Raw genomic sequence first — 25,182 nt, forward strand, 5'->3', positions numbered from 1 at the left:
GGGAAGTTACAGAGTTCCACCCCCCCCCCAAAAAAAAAAGCACATCAGTATTGTCGCAGCCCAGTAATGGTATTTCAGCCTGCATGGGGATCACCTTCCTCCACTATCAGAACACCTGGTGAATTGAATAATTTAGTTTGCTGATTTCAAGGAATACACACGCTACTGATCTTTGTTTCCCTTAGTCCAAAGTCAAAGGCATGTATTTCCATCAGCTTACGTCTCTCATGTATAGTCAGTTTTTGGCCTTCTCCATCTGCTCTCAATGCAATGCCAGAGAAATTTGAGAAGGAAAAAACGTGCAACCCCCCCCCCCCCCTCCTAAAAAAATTTAAAAAAACAATCCTCGTCCGTCGTGCGCCGGTTGCGCTATGGGCCTTTATTCACGAGTCGGCCATGTTGAATTGAAAGTGAGGAAAAATCTTCTTTTTTGGAACTTGCGAATAGAAATGAAAGTACATAACTAAATAATTAAAGTCCGCTTATTAATGAATAATTTAAATTTGCAATTAAACATTCCCTAATGTTTTAAGCCAGATTTATAAAAAAAAAATGAAAGAAAAAGGTAAGGCTGCATAAATAGTCTGGCGCCATCCCATTCAACAGTAAATATTTGATGAAAGACATTCAGGGAACACGACAAAAATGGCTTGAATAAGACGTCACTTCGTGGTGAGAAAGCCAATAACACCTAGTTTTCAGGATTTCCTTGCTACTTTGCATAATTACCAATATTTCTTAAATTCTGCTGATGAGTGCCTTACGGTACGAAACAGTCTGTCCAGAAGAGAAATATGCCAAAGTTCGATCAGCTCATATTCTGAATTTATTGCATGATTATAGCTCTACAGAGATGTATCGAGCACTGTGAATTGTGATAAAAGACGATTTCATGGATAATATTTTTACTATATATTTTTTTCGGAGGGGGGGGAATCGGAATTGTAGTATGTGGAAAAATGAACAATTTGCAATAAACACCATATAGACAGAAAGGTGAAACACTAATTGGGTCAAGCTTGTCATAGCGATTCCGACACCGAGACTTAACACCTAAACAATATTATAAATATCACATCAAAACATGTATGTAATATTTTTTTTGTTTTTATTGGACCTTCCAATTCTGGGCATTTTGGATGAAATTGGGCTCGAAAGTGGCACCATTTTGCAATGTTGTGGAGGGATCGTTTTTCAAGATTAGGCTACTTTTCCCCTTTGGGAACTTAGGGGTCGTCTTCTTTGGGTGAGAATTACTCGAAAAGGTTTTCGCCAAAACAAAATTAAACATGCAAAAAATAGCACTTCACTGATCGGCTTTAAATCATGGATTCGTGTTAATTGGCGACTGACAAATTTCAAGTTGGGGGAGACTGGGGGGTTGATGGGCGCGTGCCCCCCCCCCCCCCCCCCCCCCCCCCCCCCCCCCCCCGCCATCCCACACACCCGTACTACGCGGCCGCCCTATAAGCTATGGCTGCATCCGAATCAACTGCCTAGAGCTAGGTCTAGGTAGGTCTGTGCCCTTTGAAAATACGCGGAGATGCGCTGACAATAGACGTAGCCGTAGCTCTGGAAGCCCGTTTCGGACACGGCCTAAGTAAGGCCTTTTTTCTAGAACACACATTAATACATTCCGCCAGAGCGCCCTCAATAGCCGACTTTGTTAGAATGTAATATACGACTGTTTTCTTATGGTGCAGTACATGCATCATTGCTTCCGATGGGAATCAATGCTTAAACATTGTGCGGGTTTGTATTTAGTCACGGAACAGCCGTTGGATACAGTGTTAAATTCCCGCGAAAAGTTAGATTGCCGCGTACCCACCAGCTGCATGACGACCTCTATAGCACAAAGTGATAAGATTAGAGTGGCGTGAACTTTAGATATTAGTTTTTCGCTGCAGATTGTAACCTTTTTTGCCGATTCTGTTGCTGTTTATTGTCATAGGAAACACACAGACACCTTTAGCAAGCTGTACTTGTAAATCGTCCTCAAATTCGCGGTAAGTTTTGATCTGGTTTGTGTGCATAGTTTTCATGATGAACTTCAACATGTCAATGCATGTTCAACATTAGCCCGACTGCGTCTGGCCGTACAGTACTATCGCAAGCTCTGTAGTACGAGCTTGCGATGTACGGCCAGACGCAGTCGGGCTAGTTCAACATAAACCGGTAACGAAAACAGTCATGACAGATAGTGTAACCTGAGGCGAGCTCATACACACAGTCACAGTCATTGTAATAGTCATTATTAATGTAGCTCAGCTCAGCTCAGGTGAGTGGACATTTTAAGTCAGAGTGAGAATATTTTTCCTGGGAAAGAATGCAGTATCAAGACGTCACTTGAGCAGTTGAGTGGTTGTGTAATATGGAGAGTCAAGAACATGAAGCAATTTTTTTCAAAACAAAATTGGAAATGTTTCTTTTATTAAGATTTTTGCAATGTCATGCTGACTGACCTGCTTTAGTTACTAAGTTGGTACTTGGTTGGTGGTCCTCCAAAATATTCCATCTAGGGAATTTAAACTGGAGGTGTGGTGTGGTGAGCTGAGAGTGGTCGAGATTAAGTTTTGTCACAAAGGTCGAGATTAAGTTGTGTCAGGATGTGACATTCTTTCATTTTTCTGTCGCATAATTTTCAAAAATTACAAAGTTAAAGTAGGCCCTAACTAGTAGGGTCCTAAAGTACAGGTAGATATCTTGGAATTCCTAAATATTTACTGGACTGCCTCCGTAAACATAGGCCACACATCCACATGTACAAAAATCGTGTCGACTTTGCCAAATTTTGATTTTCACATTTAGGCTTAGTTTGTAGGGTTTTTTTGCTTTAGAAGCATACTCACCCTCTTTATAGGCTAATCAGAAAGTGCTGCCTTTTTCAGATGTATATTTTTCGTGAAATTTTTCAGATTCATTTTTACACGTTTGCGTATCAAAATTTCAACATGAAATTTCACAAAAATTAGACATCTGAAAAAGGCAGCACTTTCTGACTAGCCTATAAAGAGGGTGAGTATGCTTCTAAAGCAAAAAAATCCTACAAACTAAGCCTAAATGTGAAAATCAAAATTTGGCAAAGTCGACACAATTTTTGTACATGTGGATGTGTGGCCTATGTTTACGGAGGCAGTCCAGTAAATAGGCCACATTTATGGGGCTAGGTAGTGACCAGGTAAGTGCGTTTCCAAATTTAATATGAAGTTGCAAAACAGTTTGTATCATCGCCTGCTCTGCTGATCATTCAAAGTTAGCATGGTCTGATGGTCAGAAATTATGCAAATTTACCACGTGTTTGCATTTTTATACTAGGCATGATAGGTGTCGGCCTGAGCTCACTGTAAGAGGGACTGGACCCCATGTATGGTACTAGGAGTAGGCCTACTGTTGCTCAGATGGATGTCTTGTTTGAAGTTCAAGATTGGGGGGGAGGGGCTAAACTGATCGATGAAGCATTTTTTTGTGGGCTGCAACATAAGCATGGAATGTAGTATCCCCCCCCCCCCCCCTAGCCCAGGTTGGACGAAGTCTTCATTGCAATACGACTAACGTCCAGGGCAAGAATTCTCTACATGAAACCACCCAACATTTTTACCAGAGTTTTGTTATGTTTTACCTCGTTATAGAAGCTTATTTCACGCCTACATACTCTATGTATCCTTATCTATTGGCCGCTGGGTTCAGGAATTCCATATGCGATGCTGACTGACGTTAATCAGGAAAATAAACTCCAAAGCAACGTTAAACTTGTACGTGTTTGTAGTCTCTTTTCATCAGTTTATTCCCAGAGTCGTACGTCTTGCATCATGTACAATGTACATGATATGTACAAATGTACGTGCGTACGATCCGAAAGCGCGCACGCACGCTAGCGCCCTCATTTGTTTAGTTTTGGTTGGAACCGTGACGTCACTCCAGCCAACCGATGTCACGAAAACGCTCAACCAATGACCAAAGCCGAAATGTGTTTCTGGTAACTGGCGCGAAAACACGCTCGGTCATTGGATTAGCGACCGCGCCTTCAAGTAAGTGCGCGTGCGTATGAGGGTGGTTACTAAGCAAATCGCGCGTGCGCACTGCATATTCATGCGGCATAGTCTGTCCCTCGGACCAGATGTGATATGAGCGTCGAGAATAATTGTCCGGTCTAGGGAACCAGACTACACGCTGCACAGACGTTCATGGTATGATGTACGACTAGAATAGACTCGGCGGTGGGAAACTGATGAAAAGAGACTAAACACGTACAAGTTTAACGATGCTTTCGAGTTTATTTTCCTGATTGACGTCAGTCAGCATCGCATATGGAATTCCTGAACCCATCGTGCTACTAACAGATAAGGACACATAGAATACTACGACGTAAAAATTAGCTTCCCCAACAAGGTAAAAATATTGAAATTATTGGTCAGAAATGTTTTCGTTCGGTTGTGAGCATATGTGTACTCAGGACTCCCTCCGTAACGTAGGGAGGAAAGGGAGTCCACCAGGGCTACCCCCCCCCCCCCCCCACCCCCATAAAAAGATGCCTCACAAGTTTTACTCAAATGCTTTGTGTAATTTCTGTTTGCAGGTCTTTTCCAAGAGTTACACAATGCCTGTAAAAACAAGACAAGTACAAACCCCGCTTCAATTCAAGTGCCGAAAGACACGCAACAGTTGCAAGACGCCGCAAAGCAAATCTCAGGAAAAATGCCCAATGTCTGAATTAAGGAAGTCGAGTCTGACTTGTAGAACCATCAACAATGACAAGGACGCCTTAAATGCACCAGTCTCAAAGACACCAGAGACGTCATTGTCTCCACAACGTGTTAGAAGTAGATCGTCACGATATGATTCGGCAAGTCAGCCTGCTCAAACCATCCTCCCATCCTCTCCAAGAAAAAGGACATTATTGCAAGGTAAATAATCAATATTTTAATGTCTTTTCAAAATAAGTGGTCTCAGTATATTCTACATGCACCTGTATTTTGTCCGGCTCATACTTAATTTGAAAGCGAATGCGAAGTTGACATCATAAAACATTCACAGGGAGCATCGCTGCAAAAACCAAAGAAAGTCACTTTGCAAGCAGTTGTGCTCAAGTTGAACAAATTTCAACTCTCTGCGATATTTCCCATGTGATAGGAAAAATAATTTCACTGAAGGAAACCTATCGATCTGTTTGTCAAGTTTCCAAAATTTGATTTCATTTTTCATGTTGTATTTTGTTTAATTTGCCGGAACAGAAGTCTCGACAAACGATGAACGCCCACTGACGCCATGCTGCAGTCCACGAAAGATGAAGAAAGAGAACATTCCCGTATGTGAAGATAATTCCATCGGTGCTGATAATGCAGATGTGTACATCTCTCGCTTGCACCATGTTGAGACTAGCCCTTGGAAAGGTGCATGTAAGAAGTTGGAATGTACCTCACCACCCAGGAGAAACCGAAAGGACAGCATGGTTGATAGAGTAACATCACCAGCAGGAAAGAGATCTCCAAGGAAGACGGTTACTCCCCTGAAGCTTGAAAGAAATGAAGGTACGTTTCTTCTCATCGACTTCTTTTCAGGGGAAAATATGTGTAATCACGTGATCTTAACCATATTCTTATTTACCACGGATGTTTGTTGCTGCTACGAGAAGATGTGAGAAGACAAACAAATTATCAAATTTACTGAAGACGTCTTCGGCTTACTATTCCAATGTTTCAATTATTTCAGGAGAGTGTTACAAGAAGACCAAGCAAGCTTTGCATACAGCTCTACCCGATCGTCTGCTGTGTAGAGATAAGGAACTTGGAATGATGACATCATTCTTGACAGGTCATGTGACCAAGAATCGAGCTGGTAGTCTGTATATTTCTGGAGCACCGGGAACCGGCAAGACGGCATGTTTGTCTCAGGTCTTAAACACGCATAAGGTAAAAGGCCCTGGATTATGATAGAAGTGTTTCATTTTGGAGACACTCAAAATATGATCTTATTTGAAAGTAAAACTTGAGCAATGGCTAGATGGACAAAAATTTATATTTCCTTTGACATGTAAACATTGACTTAATATGAAATACACACTGTGCTAATTCAGTGTGCTTATTTGTAAATGTTGAGCGTTGTCTTAAAAATCGTAAAAAATTACTTAATATCAAAACCATGAAAATTATACATTTGGAGTATACCAGAATATTTCTCCTTTGACCCTAACCACCCCAACTCCATCAAAATCCATCCCCCTGTTTTGGTGGATTTTGGGGGACTTGGTCCAGGAGGCGTGGCGTGACTAAATATTGATGGAGTTTGATGGACTTGGGCCTAATGGCCTGAAGCAGTGCTAGGGGTATCCAATTGATTTTGCCTAGCTTCCTGTACTGCTAATGTGATAAATGCCATGTGTAGCAAGTCAATGCATGTCAACCAGTGCATCAGTGGTGGATTCCATTATGTCATGTACAGTTTTGTATTGGAAGCACAGTGATTGATGGATTTTGATGGACTTGCTCCAGTTCCTAGTAAAAGACACTAGGGAGTTAGGGTTAATAAAGATCCCACTAGAATCGAGATGTCAGCCCTTCAACTTTTACAATTTGCATATTAAAAATCAATTCAGTCAGAAAGCAGTTTTCTGCAATTTTTTTTTTCTCTCAAAAGATGTTTTTGTTTATTTTTTCTTCAGAAATTAATGAGCAAAGCTCAGGTCATATTTGTGAACTGCATGTCCGTCCGACACAGTCAAGGAATTTATGGGAAGATTTTGGAGGAAGTTCTCGGCAGCCAACACGGCAAGAGGAGTGCTAAGGAAGCATCCAGAAGACTACAGAAGGCATTCACATCGACAGGACCCATGATGTAAGCTTCAGTCTTGATACATACATACCTACATGCATATTCAAACTAATTTTGCCTTTATACTGAACAGTTTTCCAATCATAACTAAATCAACCATGCTTTATTTAGTGTATGGTGTCCTGTTTAAATTCGGGCGATTCACAATGCAGTGCGCCACCAAGAGTTTGCCACGGAGAGTTCGTTTTTCAAGGTCACGGTCGACAAAACATGGCCCATTTGAACGAGTGTCAGTAGAAAACTTCAGCTAATTTGTTATAGATTGGGGCATAGCGTTCTGCCGCCTTACAAAATAACTCCATATTGATAAAACAAAAAAGAACCGGGCAAACAGATACTCGAATCATACGAACTTTCTGGCCGGAAAAACTAACAATTTCAAATGTCCCGCGCTGTGAATTTGTCGACCATCTCCCACAATGCACTGGGAAAAACGAGCCCTCCGTGGCAAACTCTTGGTGGCGCACTGCATTGTGAATCGCCCGAATTGATTGCTTTGAATGTGCTTTGACTTTACCAAAATAAAGTACAAGACATTCCCATTGCTTGGAATCGTCTTTGGCCTGACAATAATTCGGATCTGGCCTAATAGACTACTAGACTCAGTGGTTCCTGCCCCCTATGAAAATTGATTATGTAAGGACCGGGAACCAGTCTACTCACAGAGTGAATTTGTTCGTATGCAAAAGTTACCCTAAATAAAAGGGTTTTTTTGCCAGATAATTGCAGAAGACAAAAATAGACGAAAACAATTTCATGAAAAAAATACAAGTTGAAAATCTGTGGAGTAGAAATTCAAATTATCTTAGAGCACATACAGTACATATACAACATGAATGAGTTTGTCATTTTTGTGTACATGTATAATTTTTTAACTTGTTCCAGAACTATGGGGAAATAAGGCAAAGACCACAGCATAGGTCCATAACCGCCATGGGTTTTGAGAGAGTCGAGGCTTGTGAACATGTTGTCGGGTTTCCTAATTGACTTGCAGCCTAGAATGACTTTTGGGTGTTTCTATTTTGCCACAGAGTTCTGGTGTTGGATGAGATTGACCATCTAGATAGCAAGGGACAGGAAGTATTGTACACCATGTTTGAGTGGCCGTCCCTACCCAAGTCAAGACTTCTACTCATTGGTAAGTTCACAAAACTTCACAATACAGTTGACTCTCATTCATACAAATTCTGTTTCTGGTTATGGGCTCCGTGCACAAGTATCCCCTCAACGGTAAAGAAGGGAGAGTTGGGGGAGACCACTTGGAGTTGAACGCATTGCCAACGACGCCTGACAGTCACTTAAAAACGCTATGTTATTTTTTGTACAATTTGTGTTGCGCGTGAACCACCAGTACGTACATTGGTGTGTCCTGTCCATGGTGCTCTCGAAGGTGGTAAATAAGCGCCCTCTCTGTTCGCGCATGGAGCCCATACTGAACGAAACCCTCTGTCTCGACTGCTTTAAACCTTTTTTCTATGTCCAGCTGAGTTTGCAATATCGGAAGTCAAATGTAAATGTATTGTTCCTATAAAGTGCTTCTGATACAAACTGAAACTTATTGATAAAAATTGTAGGCTCAAGGTGCTGTGTACAAAAAGAAACACTGCGGATGTTTAAATAAAACATTGATGTTCTAAGGCTCTTCAGAACTTGTAATTCAAATGTAATTGTAGGTCTATTGGTCTGAATTGGTCTTGCACAGAAAGGCAAAACAAACTGAATAAAACCTGTGTGACGGTTAAATCAAACACAGAGAAGACAGGAATAACATGTCCATATGCATGATCAAATACTTACGTATATTAGAATTGCCTGTGAAATGTGTTGTTATCAATGGTCATCAGGAACACATGGCCACATAGTTGTCCAGATTAAGTCAATCTGGGGTGTTTCTTGGTTCAACATAATCTGACTCGGCAAATAGTAGTAACATACGTGCCACAGTGGCTTATTATAGAGTCCCAGCATGTTATTTATTGTTTTTTGCTTGATGATTTTCATCTTTCTTCATTGACATTTGCAGGCGTTGCCAACGCACTGGACTTGACTGATAGGATTCTGCCGCGACTCCAAGCTAGACCCAAGTGCAAACCTGAGTTGCTGCATTTCCCGCCATACTCAAAGGATCAGATTGCGGCCATATTATTGGACAGGGTACAGAATGTAAGTGAAGTTGTCACTGTGTCATAGTGATCAGATTGCAATGGTGTGCCCTGTGCTGTCGCCTCATGGTCTGGTGCATTGAACTCATGGTCTGTGGGTAACTCTGAAGACTGTGGGTTCGAGTCCAGCCTGAGGTGGTTGTGCGTGTGTCCTTGGGCAAGGCACTTTGTCACTCATTGCCACTCCCCACCCAGGAGTAAATGAGTACCTTTGAAGGCAGAGGTGTACAAGCATTACATTCACTGTGTGGACTTCCGAACAAAAGAGGTCCACATAAAACAGGTAACATTGTGTGGACTTGCCCACATCCACACAGTGTTTCCCCCTCTCTGGAAAACAGGTTTAGAAGCATTTTTGGGTAAGGTTTATCCTCGGCATAATGAAGAGAAACACTAAAGGGAATCATAGAAAACAATTTGGGTTGAAAGAGTTTTCACAGTGTGAGTAAAATGATTTTTTATGCCCCGCGGCGAAGCCGAAGGGGCATACTGTTTCCGCCTTGTCCTTCCGTGGGTGGGTGGGTGGGTGGGTGGGTGGGTGGGTGGGTGTGTGGGTGTGTGTGTGGGTGGGTGGGTGTGTGGGTGTGTGTGTCCGGACAAATCTTGTCAGCGCAATAACTTGAGAAATACTTAACATATGAACTTCAAATTTGGTTTGTGGATTGTTCTTGGTAATCCTAAGAAGCCTTTCGCATTTGGGGCCAAAAGGCCAAAGGTCAAGTTCACAGTGGCTAAAACAATAGAAATCTTGTCAGCGCGATAACTTGAGAAATACTTAACATATGAACTTCAAATTTGGTTTGTGGATTGTTCTTGGTAATCCTAAGAAGCCTTTCGCATTTGGGGCCAAAAGGCCAAAGGTCAAGTTCACAGTGGCTAAAACAATAGAAATCTTGTCAGCGCGATAACTTGAGAAATACTTTACATGTGAACTTCAAATTTGGTTTGTGGATTGTTTTTGGCAATCCTAAGAAGCCTTTCGCATTTGGGGCCAAAAGGCCAAAGGTCAAGTTCACAGTGGCTAAAACAATAGAAATCTTGTCAGCGCGATAACTTGAGAAATACTTTACATGTGAACTTCAAATTTGGTTTGTGGATTGTTTTTGGGAATCCTAAGAAGCCTTTTGCATTTGGGGCCAAAAGGCCAAGGTCAAGTTCACAGTGGCTAAAACAATAGAAATCTTGTCAGCGCAATAACTTGAGAAATACTTTACATGTGAACTTCAAATTTGGTTTGTGGATTGTTCTTGGCAATCCTAAGAAGCCTATTGCATTTGGGGTCAAAAGGTCAAGTGTCAAGTTCACAGTGGCTAAAACAATAGAAATCTTGTCAGCGCGATAACTTGAGAAATACTTAACATATGAACTTCAAATTTGGTTTGTGGATTGTTCTTGGTAATCCTAAGAAGCCTATTGAATTTGGGGCCAAAAGGTCAAGGGTCAAGTTCACAGTGGCTAAAACAATTGAAATCTTGTATTTATTCTGAGATTATAGGGATTAGGGATTAATTCATATAAAACCTACAGAAGACACTAATGCTGTCAATGAATGTTCCATGTGACCAAGGTACATGTAAGTTGATGTTAAAAGAGTGGTGTTATGTCATGGGAACAGTCACGGTTGCGGGGCATTTGTGTTTGTAAACACACCTGACTTGTTTTTTACAGGCTTTTCTAAACTACACGAAAACAAAAGAATGTCCACACTAGGTAGGCTATGTAACGTAAACGTGCGTGGTTGTGTGTTTGATTTTGGCAGTTGTGTCTTTATTACGACATCGAGCTGTCTACTCCCTTAGAGCTGACCTGGTAGTTTGAATGTTTTATTGGCCTGAAGAGCAGGGGTGATAATGTTGTTCAAAATAAGCACATTTTTGGTGGATATGTGCTCAATATAAATCCATATTATAAAAATTACTATCATACCACCATCCAGGGTACAGGGAAGTTATATAGTCAGTTTAACTTATCAGTGAGGGTCAGTCGTTTGAAGCTGAGCTTTATTCTGCATAGACAAACACCTTACACGAATACATTGTACATTGTGTGGAGCATTAATTTGTCTACTAACAAATGACAGATTAACTGAGAATATTAAACGGCCTCTAATCAAAGAAAATACTTCATTTTTATGTTGATTTGTAGAATTCCGAGGAGAGTGTTGTGGAGCCTATAGCATTGCAGCTGTGTGCACGGAAGGTCGCTGCGGTAGCTGGCGACATCAGGAAAGCACTGGATGTTTGCAGGTAGGTCGCCGAAGTTTAATCGAATGTATGGCGTATTTTCCCCAGACATCATTAAATATGGTACCTGGTACTATTATTGAATGCAAGTAAGTAACTGTTCCTGGTAGTTGAGTGGTTAACTGCAGTAAAAAACAAAGGGTCGGATAAAATCCCGCAGAGTGAGCTTGTGAAGTTTGTATCTCACAAACTTTTTGGAAAGCAATAGGCATTTCTTATACCATCAATGAAATTCAAAAGTTACATTGTTAAATCTTTAAATGACTATAAGTTCAGAGTAAATGGGTTCAAACCCAAGATCCTCTGATCTTAAAGTGAGACTGCATACTGATTTGTCAAAGACTCTTGATACCTAGGGTTGGTGACATTTAAGTTAACTTTCTGTGTAACTGGGCCTGAAGCTTTGAAATTGTGTCAATATAGTTGCTGGACCGGCTTGAGGCACACGGAAGGCACTGGTAGGGTAAAGCTCTAAAATGATGGACTTATAGCCTTGTTTTTGGCAATATTAACCTTAATTTAACCTGTTTTCTATTTTTCAGGCGTGCCGTTGAGATAGTTGAATGTGATGTCAAGAGTCAGCTGCGATTTGGCTGCAAATCACCGGGTGAGAGCGTGCACCTTTCCCTCAGATCAGACAGTTCTTGCCTTGAAAACAGCAAATCAAAAGAAAGTACACTGTCATAGACTGTCTGGTTTGTGGCTACTGAATTGTACGACCGCTTTGCTCTTGATCCTTCAAAATTAAGAGACTTTTTTTTGGTCTTTTAACCATGTTTCATGATACACCAAAAAAGATTCATGCATTCTCAGCATTTCATGCACAATTGAAAGAGAACAAATATCACCTGCGATTTCTGACTTGGAAATTTGACGTCAAGAGTGACAACGTCCTTATCTTGTACGATGAATTATTGTATTTGATAAATTGCAATATTTCTCTGTTTAGAAGGTGTCTTATCATTATCATTCATTGTACATTTGAAATAATGCAAACTTCAAAAAGATATACAAGTTTGGTTAAGAAAATTAGAATTTGTTTGGGCCAAATAGGGCAAGATATTTTACATAGGTTGTCAATTCCCTATTTTATTATATTTGTATTTCAGTTTGATTGGTTTCCACAACCAATATTCGTTTGTTTTACAGAAAAATCAAATTTTATTTCCATTTTTAGTGAAAAATTTTGGGCGATACTCAAGTGCAGCGACGAGCAGTTCACCTCGCTTGAAGAAAGTTGGTCTGAAGCAGGTATCCAGTGTAATATCAGAGGTGTATGGATCGCGTCTGACAACCAACTCCAACCAATCTCAGATGTTCCCTCTACAACAGAAACTCATGATATGCACTGTGCTAATGATGGTCCGAGGCGGCAAGTTCAAGGAAATTACTCTAGGAAAGGTGGGTGTCTTCAAGATATGAACACTGTTGAAGGATTGTTTGTTTATTTTTGTTGGTCCAGAGGCAGAGGGAACACCCAGTGTCCTATTTGTATCGTAGTATAAGAATATAGTATTCAAAGAAAGTTCTCTTGTTTTCTTTCAGTGCCATGAAACCTACAGCAAATTGTGCAAGGATAGACAGGTACCCGCTGTGGATCAGTCTGAATTCCTGTCTCTTTGTCAGTTGGTTGAAAGCAGAGGTGTGATTGGGCTCAAGTGCTCCAAAGACACTAGACAATCCAAGGTACTTACTATCACCTGATAACGTTTGTGGTTCTCAGTAAAACATCCATTATTGAAGAGAAATCATTTGTAAGTTTTCTTGTGAATCGTAGTACAAAGTCAATTTATAAGTAACCTGCTTAAAAAATTTTGGTAGAATCATTTGTGTATTTCTGTCATAAATAAGGAGTAGGCTCTGCTACGTTGACCCCATCACACCTTTTGATGCCCACATCCTCCTTAAATGTTTGTCATGTACTCTGGGGTTTATAAAGGATAATATGCAAAATATGCTGCAAATTGACATTTAGTTCTTGAGACAAATCAACTATTGACTGTCCTGGGCGCAATTTTGTTTTTAGTAGGCGGTTGAAGCAATATGAATAATTCAGGATTTCGATGGGAAAATTAAGTTTATTCTTGAGATTAAAACAATGACATCAACAGCATTGTTATTGTTTCGTCACCTAGTTACATTAAAGCATTTTAAAGAACGGTTGTTGTCGGGATAGCAATATGAGCTATGGATAGTAAGGTCCCTGGTTCGAATCCACTAATGCTGAGTTTCATCGACTATTTTTCTTCTCCAAACTTATCGTTGGGATAATATTAATTTTATGGAAAAAAGAGAACAAGAACCTGAGTGTCTGGCAATGATTCCAATGAAACTACTGAATTATTCATGAAAATGGCTTCGCCCACCTACGGAAAAAAAAATGTGTCACTCATGACATTTCAAGTAATGATAGCTATTGTGAAAAATAATGGTCCATTCTGCACAATGCTTGCCCCATAAGTGAGGTCCTCTTTGATTGTATGTACATGTACAGTGATTTTGTGTCCAGATTGGTCCTGGTACTCTTGTTGCTTGTTCCAGGGCTGACATAAAAAAACGCTCATTGCTATAAATACATTCTAGACAGTTAGAGAAATGCAGTTTTGACAAGTTATTTATATATAGAAAAGTTTTTGTCAATACTTGAAAAGGGCTGGCATTTTTACACTCACTGTTTTCCGTTTCTTAACCCTCTCCAGATCAGCTTAAAGTTGAATGAGAATGAAGTGGAGACTGCTCTTCAGGACAAAGTCCTCTTGTCATCCATCTTGCAAGGTGATGTGCCTAACAAGAAGAAGTAATGGAAATCCAAACGATGGTCTGCAAACTCTAGTCAGCTTGTCCACGGACAAGCTTCCCCCTTTGTTCTTCAAGGTGATGCATTCATCAAGATGTATAACACTCCAGCAATGGTCCGCAATCTCCGGTCAACAGCTCCATGGACAAGATTCTAGAGATGTATGCATCAAGATGTCACACTCCAGCAATGGTCCGCAATCTCCAGTCAACTGCTCCATGGACATGACTGTAGTCAATCCTTTAAGATGATGTACGCATCAAGATGTCACACTCCATCAATGGTCTTCAATCTCCAGTCAACTGCTCCATGGACAAGATTCCAGTCAATCCTTTAAGATGATGTATTCATCAAGATGTCACACTCCATCAATGGTGTTTAATCTCAGTCAACTGCTCCATTGACAAGATTCCCCCTTTGTCCATCTTTTAAGATGATGTACATGTATTCTTCAAGACGTGATCACACTCCAGCATTGGTCTGTGATCTCCGTTTTTTTTGGTCTGTGGCAAGATCCTCCCTTCATCCATGATCCTATACAGTATGTCCCTCGAAAAGTGTCCTTCGACTATTTTTGGAAATGTTTGATTGTACAGATTAATTTCAGTCACGCATCACTGCACAATATTGTCAATTGATCACAACAACATTTTTGGACATTGTGACCAAGTTCCTTGCCTTAATTAATTTAATGAATTTCAGTACTGTGTTATGTAAGCTGTGTAAATTCCTTCATGTTGTGAAAAGGGCTGCAGTTGGGATTGAAATCATTTGCCTGGCTATCAGTCATCATGGCATAACCTCAGTTTAATGCTCAAGGGGAAATGATCCCAATCCCAAACTACATCAGCCCTTTTTTTTTCACAGCATCCACAGAATTTTACACATCTTAATATAACACAGCATTGAAATTGATTAAGGCAAGGGATTTGGTCACATTGTCCAAAAATGTTGTTGTGATTGACAGACTTTTTTGTTGGGACATACATACTGTAGACCAATCCGGGCATGCTATCAATTCTATCATTAAGGCCCCCATCAATGGTGAAAGCATTGTGCTAGCTATTGTTTAGATACTCCGTCACGGGGCAGTTGCTTTGTGCAATAGCGTGCACAATGGTTTCTCTATTGATGGGGGCCGCATGTGTGTACAGTGAACACGTGCCCGGATTCGTTTGTAATGTGTAAATCCTGATGTAATCACACTCCTGTCACTGTCTGAAATCTCCAAAACTCTTGATATCTAGTTTGAAGAATTTATGTCTTCTGTCAGAAGAGGCTTAAGACAAATACTGGACGTTAATTGACATTGGGTTTATTGTATTTAATTTGTGAAATCTTATTGATATACTGCAGGTTTTATATGTTGACTGTTGAAGGTATTCCTGAGATGTTTAATATAAAATGATGGCTTGTTTCAATAAGCCTTTTCGGAGTTCCAACTGCGCATTCATAACCTGTGACAACGCGCATTGTTTGTCTCAAATGGCCTTTGACATCATCGCGCCACTGACTTTACAAAAAGGCTGTTTGTGCATTGTGGGTACTGTCAAAGGGCATTTGAGACAAACAATATGCGTTGTCACAGGTTATGAATGCGCGCAGTTGGAACTCCGAAAAGGCTTATTCAATGACCATAAAACATTTTAATCTTTGTACAGCAACATCAGCCAGGCATCCCATACAGACAGATATCATGTTTTGTACTATTGCCACTGTTCAAATAAGTTATGAAATAACACATTTTTAAAATGTAATTTAGGATAGTCTGAAAGAACTTTTAGGAAGTAACATTGCAAAGACTAAGGGTTCATGTGGTACGTGGATCCATCCCATAATATCTTCCCCATACACAATAAATGACTAAACTAATAATTCTAAAATTCTGATGAAAATGTGGTCACCAAATGCAAACGCTGCCAATTTTGAATACATTTTTAATTGTTATATTGATTTACATATAGTGTTGTTTTAGTGATATGTGTATTTTTAAAGTCGGCATTGTTACTTTTGAAAGACTTTTTTTTGAAGTGTTATATATTAGGGTCACGATTATGTTTTTGTTTTAAAATCTGATTGAACCCTTTTGAAAATTTGTAATAATTTGTTTGTTCCAATAAAATCAATTGCATATGATGTGAATAATAAAACTCAATTGTCAGTGGAAAAATTATTTTGAAAATGAGTTTCATGGAAATGATTACTACAGACTTCTCTGACCTTGAGAACAAAGGAGAAAATGCAAAAAGGAATGTAGTCTGATCTGCTGTATAGACCTTGTGCGTTAAGTTCTCATGAACATACTACATTGTACATATTGGTTGAAACAATTCTTTTACAGCACCCCTCCTATACTCTTCGGCTCCGCCCCTTCTCCCATAACCAATTCATATTGAGGGCGCTATTGATATAGAAATTTACCATGTTTGATACCCAGCCTTGCTAATGTATTAAATTCTCGCATAAGGGAACAAGGGAGCAGACTAGAATCGCACATGTGCAACAGCATGCGGACGGTGCAACAAGATAGAATGCGGGACAGGGCCAGGGGAAAATCACCTTTAAATCCCAGCACGTACGCCAAATGATTTCCACATCGTATCCAACGTAAGTCAATGGGCTTATCTGTAGCTTTTGTAAGGAAAGAAATTTCAGACACAACTTCGATGGTTAGGAAATATCCAGGAAAGAATGTAGTCCAAACGCCACTTCTGTTTTTGTGTACAAAGTCAATGGAGAGTCGAGTGAATGTTTAGAGTAGGATTATGAAAGAATATTGCAACCTGACGCGACTTTTTTCCTCATAGTCATTCCATGGAGCTATAGCTCCATGGTCATACAGTCTGACAGTGAAATCTCAATAAGTCAAACTCTGATAACTCAAAGCAGCTGTTAAGTTAGCCCCACTAGTGTGGCCGTCGGTATGCTGCGCTGAACCTAAGGCCACACACCGTGGTACCGCGCGCTACTGGGGACGAAGTTTTCATAAAATTCAGGGCAGTTTCTTACATTCTCAGTTTCTTACTTTCTTATGGTTGTATTCTATGATGTCTCACCAATCACTTCTGGAATGCTAAGGTCTAACATGTCTAATGATGTTCCATTTTCCGAGATATTCTTCAATCTTTCTGGAGTCCATATGCACTCGTGAAACGTCTGGTGATGGCAGCCATTTTGAATGGGACAAGAGATGACCTCAAGCTGTGACGTCGCGTTTATGCAAATTGCTTGTCGAGCGCGCGAGGGCGCGAGTTGCAAATGCGACGGCTGTTTCCTGTGCCGTAGATCCTGAATAGAGATCGGTGCACGTGGCCCCCTGACGATAAATGCATGGTACAGGAAACAGCCGTCGCATTTGCAACTCACGCCCTCGCGCGCTCGACAAGCAATTTGCATACACGCGACGTCACAGCTTGAGGTCATCTCTTGTCCCATTCAAAATGGCTGCCATCACCAGACGTTTCACGAGTGCATATGGACTCCAGAAAGATTGAAGAATATCTCGGAAAATGGAACATCATTAGACCTTAGCATTCCAGAAGTGATTGGTGAGACATCATAGAATACAACCATAAGAAAGTAAGAAACTGAGAATGTAAGAAACTGCCCTGAATTTTATGAAAACTTCGTCCCCAGTAGCGCGTGGTACCACGGTGTGTGGCCTTAGGTTCAGCACAGCATACCGACGGCCACACTAGTGGGGCTACTGTTAAGTCAAACATTGCTTTCAGTAGTTGATACAAGTACAACGACAACCTGCCTAACTCAAAACTGTGCTTAGCTTAAGTCAAATTTTGAACCTGTTCCCGGTTCCCTAGAGCATGTTGAGGTTTGACTTATCAAGATTTAACTGTATATCATCTCAATGAAGGCCAGTCATTGCAAAAATGTTGAAAAGACATGAATCTGGGACTGAGAAACATTTTCAATTTTGTTAGGAAATACTTTAAAAAAATTCCTGACTCTCCATAGACTTTTTACACAACCGCTTAAGTGGCATCAGGTTGCAACATATCTTTCCCATATTTACTATAAGGCAGTGGATATTTTGCCGGAGACGGCAAACCTTTAGCATGTTTAGTAAACGTTCTTGCCGGATATGTACTGAACATGCGCAGTTACTATTTTTTTGGACTTAAAGCTATAGTCCATCATTTGCAGCCATCCGAAAAAGTAACTGGCATATTATTGTTGAAAAACATACTTGGTTGAAAGATAGTAAGTGGACTAAACTCCCTGTGAAATTAATCTTTCTGGCAAGCTATCATTTTGAAGTAATCAACGAAAGAAGGCCTTTCCAAGGGTGCGTCTTAAGACGCACCGTAGGAAAATTTAAATTAGTAGTTCGTTTTGTTATTCGGCGCAGCGCGCACAAGCATTGGCACGACGCACAGGCGCGCACGGTTGCTATAATTCGTCGGATCAGTGCGCGACATCGCGTATAGCTGCAATTCAAAAAAATTCAAAACATGATTCAGCAACTTTTGATTTGAAATTGAGATCCTAGAATGCTGTTTTTCTCGGAATATACAGCTGAAGCTGAGCTGAAATTTCATCAGGTTAGTTGTTTGGTATCCATTAGATTTTGAACACTTTTGTTGCTTCAAACGAACAAAATGCTAAAAATTACAAATGATGGACTATATCTTTAAAACATTTTCCGGTGACAAATTTTAGTCTTGCTCCATGCCAACATTATCGTTGTAACTTCGTATTCACTGATTCCCATCTTGCACCTTGGACGGGACACCGCATGTGCGTATGGAACTGGTTCGCGCGTAAAGTACGCACAGCTTTTAATTTATCTTGCACGTGCACAAAGCTAAGCCATAACGTCTTCGCGCGTGAGCTTCAGGCTTCGTCAGGGCGCGAATACGTTCGAATTTAACTTGCGATGGTCTTCCAGAATAATCCCAGATAATAAAAAGTCTTTAGCAATAAGTTCTGTTCCTTTATCACTATCTCTAGTAAGTACTAGTAGAACAATGGCAGCTGTGTCATCCACCAGTAAAGATGAGGAGGAGCTCCAAGATCTGTCAGAGAGATGTCTTCAACAAATCAAGCTGTGGCCAAAGATCATGGAACTACTAACGGAGGAAAAAGTACCAGCGGCACAAGTCAGTATCACATCTTCGACTGATTTCTCATCCTTTTATACCCTCCTAATCCTTTCGTACTTCAAAATCTTTCAAGTTTTGCCTTCGTAGTTTGCCCATATTACCCATATTTTAAAGTACTGTGAGGTATTCCTAAGTTCTGTTGGGTGTGGATAACACTTCAAAACTGACCATGATTCTTCCATGTGGTTAAGCTCAGGCAAGCGGTGGCTTCCGTTCCATTATACTTCTCTCTCCATAGTTCCCTGTTTTGTGAAGTGACTCTCTGCGACACAGTTAATTAACACTTCATAATCTATCTAAAGGATTTTAACTAATTTCACTGAATCAATACTTAAGCTTCTATTTCTAACACCATATTGTGTGCATTTAACCCGTTTAGGGGTATATTATGGAAAATCAGATTAAGGTATCAGAAAATGGTCAGAAAAATGGCAACATTAATTTTTTGTAAGTTAAAACATCCCAGAAGATGGTCCAACCAATTGCCAAAAATTAACATTTCATGCCAACGGAACTACATTGCCCCCCCCCCCCACCATGATCCGAAAATTTGGGACTCGCAATACTGTGTATGATGGTCCAAAACTTAAGACAGTAAAAACATGCAATAGAAGAAAATAGACTGGCACAGGAAACACCCAGTCCAACACCCCTTTGGTGCTGCATCAATCAACTGTGTCAAAAGAAACATCTGGTACTGGTCTCTGTATTTCTACACATCTTCTCCATAGTCTGCCACCAGACTACTGAAGAGGTCAGTCTTTTGAAATAGTTGAACATGTATTAGTCTAGTCTTAGGCCAAAAAAAAAATAAGTCGGTCTCTGGTCAGCGCGCGCATCGATTTTAATCATGCGCGTCGATCTTTTTTTTTTCCAAAATGTTCCACGGTAGCTCCAACAGCGTCCTCTATTTCTGCACCTCCTCAATTTTTTTTACCAAAGAGCACCAAGGAATGGGAAATTGCACCAAGGCAAATGATCGAAAGCACCGAGGCAAATTATGGAGGACACCAATGTACATGAGGACACCAAAAAAGCAAAATAATACCCCACCTTGTCTGTACAATCCAAGCTAGAAGAAAAAAAAAAAAAAAAAAAAAAAGCCGCGTGGCCGCGTCAATTCCGGATTTTTGGTCTGACCAGAGACGGAATAATTTTTTTTTTTTGGCCTTAGGCTTCAAATTTAAATCACTTGGCTTCACTCACAGGTGCAAAATAAGGAAGAAAAGTTTCCTTAAAATATAAAATTGAGACTTCAAACTTGGTTGGTGAAATACTGAGGACCTCGTCTTTGCCTCATGAAAATTTTGGAGAATTTTGTCTGCTAAAGAGTGAGTAAAGTTGGCCTGAATTTGTTTTGCATGTTTTTCTGCATTCAAGGTCCCAGTCTGGGGTTGCACATATTTCACTGAATAGTGACTTCCCAGTAGGAGAGTAAAAACTTATCATTTTTCAGGCATTTTGACTTAGTGTCTACCACCGGCCTGTTTTATCCTTTTTTATTTACAGCTTCGTGAATCATTGGAGACATTGACTCAGATTTTACAGCATGTCTCGGACAGTCTACCAGAACACAGCACCACCGCATTGGACATCATACAGAAGATTCTCAATGTTCATATCACCCACATTTACCGCGCACTGAATGGAAGTAACGAGAGCTCGGTCATTGTGTCTGCTCTCAATCTCCTGGTTGCCATGGTAACCTACGGCCAGCATGCGGCGCGAGATGTCTTGGTGACCGTCAACTTCCAACAGGGCGTATTTATGACACTAGTCAACAGGACTGATTCAAAGGTACATGTGTGTACATATTACAGAGAAATATTGTTCAACGTTCACGTATTTGCGAGAACCTGCATCATTCAATTCCAACTTTTTCAGTTGAATCATGACTTTGATTGGAGTGAAAATGTCTTTAGTCAAAACAAGTTACTTGACGTTTAGTAATACAATGAATGTACATTTTTATATTACCGTTTATGCCTGGTGTTTTTATCATACATGTAGCTTCAGAATTAAAATGATTTAAAAAGCTGGTTATAGTCGATCTACTTTCCATCTTGAGATGAGGAAACTAGAAATTTTGAATAAGTCATTGGGAGGGTTCGATTTCAATTTGCTTTTTCAATCCAAAGGAGATTTAAAGTTCTCAAGTGTATCTGTTGATAAGTTCAGACACAAATGCTTTTCTTTATTGCGTTCGGTAGATGTTGAGTGTAGTGGCGTCTATTTTCTTTCAGTCTGAAGATGATGTACGCACTTGTTGCATTCGTTTAGCAATGGCATTCTTTGTCAGTGGAGATAATAAGCTCATCAAGCAGTTTCTTACTCGTAAAGGTAAATAATTTGGATATGTTAACCCTAACCCCCTAGGCATTTTTGCTAGGATGCAACCTCAATCATGCAAAATCCTCCAACTGCCTTCATGTAAAAATTGCGTACAGCCTCAATCCTCCAAAATCATCCGTATTTTCCTGAATGTGATCCTTGGAGGGGTGACCACTGCCTCAATATTGTGCAAAATCCTCCAGCAATCACTGTCAATATGTTGAGGCAGAGCCAGTGACATCTTGGAGCAATGCGGATGATTTCAAGTGTAATTTAGGCCTAAATGTATGCACGGCTAAGCATAAACAACACAAGGTCCGGCCCAAGACCTTGACACAAAATCAGCCACACACTTTGCCGTACAGCCTCAATACTTCAAAATCGTCCTTTATGCAAAAAGGATTTGGGAAGGTTAGGTTTAATGGCAATACATCTTTTCACCATATTGCATTTATGCTTTTAGAAATGCAAAATTGCATTGATGACCATTTTGTTGATAGTCTCAATTAAGTTGAATCTTGACTTTTCAAATCATTAACTAGTATCTTACTATAACGATATGATGTTAAGTTTACGACATCATCCAGTGATCATGATGCCCATCTTGGGGTTGTTAACGTCCTCAAGACTTCTTTAAAAAACTGGTGTATTCTGAAAAGTGACTTTCCCATTTGCAGGATGACATTTGATTCAAGTCCCTTTTGAATAAAAGCTTGTATATTTTGTTGGCATAAGCTTTTAGACAGCACTACAGAAGTAATAACTTTTTGTTTTCAAGTGATTTTAATGTCTGTGAAACTTGCATTAATCAACGTTGGATTCGAATGATGGGATTCAAATCAGCCAGCCAGCCAACCCAGCAAGCTCAATGATCCTCCTACTTGCACAGCAAGCAAGCAGGAGGTTGTGGGTTCGAGTCCCTCCTAAAGAACTTTGTCCGGCTCTTGGACAGCACAGTGTACATGTACAGCGCTTTTAAAGTCACGTCAGTGAATGGTAAAACCCAATATTGACTTATTCTCACATACCACTTTCATTGAAAATCATTGATGTCGTTTTTTGTTACTTTTTGGTCTGTTCTAGATTTCCTCAAGAGTTTCTTCAAGAAGCTAGGGCATGACCGAGCCTCCAACATTAAGCTGATCTTAGTGACGCTGACGCAATATCTGGTGTGCAATCCAGCGGTCACCAAGACTGAGAAACTTCACATTCTCAACAACTACACCCTTCAACAACTTGCTGCATTGTACACGTGGAAGGGTACTGCAGAAGCTAAGGTAACCTTGAAATATGATTTATTTCATAAAGTTTTCAAAATCTCCATGTTGGACCCAGGTCGAACCCTGGGATTTTGGGAACTGCTTTTACAAAAATCTATCGTGGTAAAATTCAACCCTAGTTAGGACCTGGGTTGAGAGGCACTACCTGGTAGAAAATTCCCAAAACCTATGCCAACCTGTGTACAAACTTGTGTAATTATGGACGATATGCCTGGTTGACCTGTGCTCGATCGGACCAGGTTCCACTCCTGATGGGATATTTGTTGACTTCAATTTAGAATTCTCTATGTGCCACTTTGTTTGCATCGAGCTGTATACTCCCCAGGGAGCTGAGATGGTATTTGGAATGTTTAATTGGCCCAATGATCAGGGGTAATAATAATACTGTAAGCGCTGTGATTTAGTTTACTAATAAAAGCGTTCTTAAATGCCGATTATTATATGATTATTATTATAAACATATTTATTCTGTGGGATTGTGAATTCACTGAAAATAATACAAAGGACAAATCACGATTTTGTGAGCAGGTGCACATACATCCTCATTGCACAAAATATCCCACAAGGAAACTTAGCTGAAGAGTTTTTAATTAGAAGCTACATAATTAGATGTACATACTGCTTATTATTTATTGTTTTGCAGAATGATACTACAATTGATGAAGAATTTCAAGTGTTGGAGATACGCCAACTGTGTCATCAGTTTCTACTGAAAGTCACCTGTGACCTCAAACATGGCATCAATTTCTTGGATAACTCTCTCGGGCTCTCGGGAAAGTAAGTTACATAATTATGTGGAGTGCTCTAATGGTTACGGTGTTCAACTCACGTTGTGCTCTTGGGCAAGACACTTTACTACAACTGCCTCTCTCCACCCAGGAATATAAATGGGTACCTGTGAAGGTAGAGACCAGAATGCGCTGATCTCGAGCTGTTGCAAAAACTGGTCTCATAGCCTGATGAAAAGGGGTAATAATTGTGAAGCACTTTGAGACCGTTGGTATATAAGCACATTATTATTATTATTATGTATTCATGCATCCATGCATGTATGCAGCCAAATATTTTTTGACATTATAGAACTACTTATAAGATTTCTATCTTTTTAAGTTTTGCCAAAAAACCTTGAATTTTTGCCAGCCTAGTGCCCACTTTGTAAATATCTCGCTGACTGACTGACTGACTGACTGACTCCCTCCCCTGACTTAGACTGGTTGTAGACTGGTGAAGAAAACCAGGCAGTGCTATCATATAGGATTACCCCATAACACCAATGAATGGGCTAAATGCGTCTCATTGTGAGAAGACTTCCAGTGAACAGCCATTCTGAACAATAGAATATAATTTCATGCACTCTAGTACCAGATTTATGAGGTTGCCTTGTCGTGTTTACGAAACTACAAATTATGAAGATTTAGTTAATGTGACATTCACAAAGAATGACATTAATTTCATCGTCACCTTCTGTTCTGTTTTGTCTTTAGAAACTGCAATTCAGTATTGCTGAAGTTTTTACTGAGTCTTCATAACACTACAGAGGATGAGTTGGTTCTAGATCTGGTGGTGAATATTCTTCATACGTGTCCTGATCTTTTAAACCGCTACCTGTCTCAGTGCAAGCTCTCCTTTCAACCCAGACCTTCTGCATCTTGGCTTGACAACATGAAAGTCTTAGAACAGGTAAATAAACAGATTTATAAATACACGGTGAGTCAAAAAGAAAGTTATCAAATTTTAAAAATATTTTTAAAATATTTGGCTTGCTCCATTTCGAACACAAAATAAAACATACGGATAAAGTACATCTTATTGACTTTTAACTGTAAATTTGCATACTGTATTCCCAAGTTATGTTTATTTCAATAAAAAGATCACAAAACTTGGCTGTCCACCACTGATCATTTACCGTTCTACAAACCCATGAATGCCTACTGAGTACAATGAAACTTGGACGTGTAATCTGTAATACTCACCCAGCTCAATAGCTTCTCATGGCATTCCAAGGACAGCTATAAAAATGTGTTCTTTTAGTAAAACGTTGATAACTCCTGATAGCATGGATCAATTTCAGTAATTTTCTTTTTAGATGAGTCGAAGAAGAGGCTCTTTTTAGATATACTTCATTGGTGTTTCAAATTTGATTGCTTATTAAGATAAATTATTAGTGTTGGTAACTTTCCCTTTGACTCACCCTGTATTGGAATGAATTCTAATGATTTTGTACACTTTTTACAACTGTTTTTGAAATGACTATATTCTTATGTCTGCTTTTTCTAATTACATAAATGTACATGGACCTCTAACAATTTAAGTTTTAAAAGATAAAACTTGATGGTTTTGAGTGATTATTTATTTTTAAATCTAATTTCAGTGAAACACTGTCGGAAACAATTCATGTATCTGTTTATAGAAATCTTAACA

The 25,182-nt window shown here is 39.8% G+C and overlaps 2 protein-coding genes across 4 annotated transcripts in view; both read left to right on the forward strand.

Annotated features, from left to right (window-relative positions):
* Window positions 1-1,831: 1,831 nt before the first annotated feature.
* On the forward strand, window positions 1,832-14,202 carry LOC119741594 (cell division control protein 6 homolog). 2 transcript variants are annotated; one of them, XM_038217409.1, is made up of 12 exons: window positions 1,832-2,006; window positions 4,577-4,904; window positions 5,232-5,528; window positions 5,710-5,909; window positions 6,659-6,831; window positions 7,860-7,966; window positions 8,852-8,991; window positions 11,136-11,236; window positions 11,776-11,840; window positions 12,411-12,634; window positions 12,779-12,919; window positions 13,933-14,202. In XM_038217409.1, the coding sequence occupies exons 2-12, from the start codon at window positions 4,598-4,600 to the stop codon at window positions 14,032-14,034; spliced, it is 1,857 nt and encodes a 618-aa protein (XP_038073337.1). In that variant the 5' UTR covers window positions 1,832-2,006; window positions 4,577-4,597; the 3' UTR covers window positions 14,035-14,202. The 2 variants fall into 2 exon arrangements, with proteins under 2 accessions (XP_038073337.1, XP_038073338.1); XM_038217410.1 differs by lacking the exon at window positions 1,832-2,006 and adding an exon at window positions 2,257-2,278.
* A 2,347-nt stretch (window positions 14,203-16,549) lies between these two features.
* The window catches only part of LOC119740781 (nucleolar pre-ribosomal-associated protein 1-like), a 28,874-nt gene continuing 20,241 nt past the window's right edge, over window positions 16,550-25,182 (forward strand). Inside the window, exons 1-8 of one of the 2 annotated variants that reach the window (XM_038216203.1) lie at window positions 16,559-16,637; window positions 18,540-18,543; window positions 18,999-19,147; window positions 20,660-20,947; window positions 21,394-21,490; window positions 22,565-22,758; window positions 23,405-23,538; window positions 24,246-24,441. In XM_038216203.1, the coding sequence (XP_038072131.1) occupies window positions 19,016-19,147; window positions 20,660-20,947; window positions 21,394-21,490; window positions 22,565-22,758; window positions 23,405-23,538; window positions 24,246-24,441 (1,041 nt within the window). In that variant the 5' untranslated portion in view covers window positions 16,559-16,637; window positions 18,540-18,543; window positions 18,999-19,015. Of the gene's footprint in view, window positions 16,638-18,539; window positions 18,544-18,998; window positions 19,148-20,659; window positions 20,948-21,393; window positions 21,491-22,564; window positions 22,759-23,404; window positions 23,539-24,245; window positions 24,442-25,182 lie in introns of both variants that reach the window. The other variant, XM_038216202.1, reaches the window with a different exon arrangement.

Source organism: Patiria miniata, unplaced genomic scaffold (assembly GCF_015706575.1).
Source record: "Patiria miniata isolate m_02_andy unplaced genomic scaffold, ASM1570657v1 HiC_scaffold_5, whole genome shotgun sequence".
NCBI lineage: Eukaryota > Metazoa > Echinodermata > Asteroidea > Valvatida > Asterinidae > Patiria > Patiria miniata.

Excerpts from the sequence above, each read along its gene's own strand:
- LOC119741594 (XM_038217409.1), top strand. The coding sequence starts at position 4,598 with ATGCCTGTAAAAACAAGACAAGTACAAACCCCGCTTCAATTCAAGTGC. Across the intron at positions 5,529-5,709 it reads GAAGCTTGAAAGAAATGAAG|GAGAGTGTTACAAGAAGACC; the intron begins GTACGTTTCTTC and ends CAATTATTTCAG. Across the intron at positions 12,920-13,932 it reads AAGACACTAGACAATCCAAG|ATCAGCTTAAAGTTGAATGA; the intron begins GTACTTACTATC and ends AACCCTCTCCAG.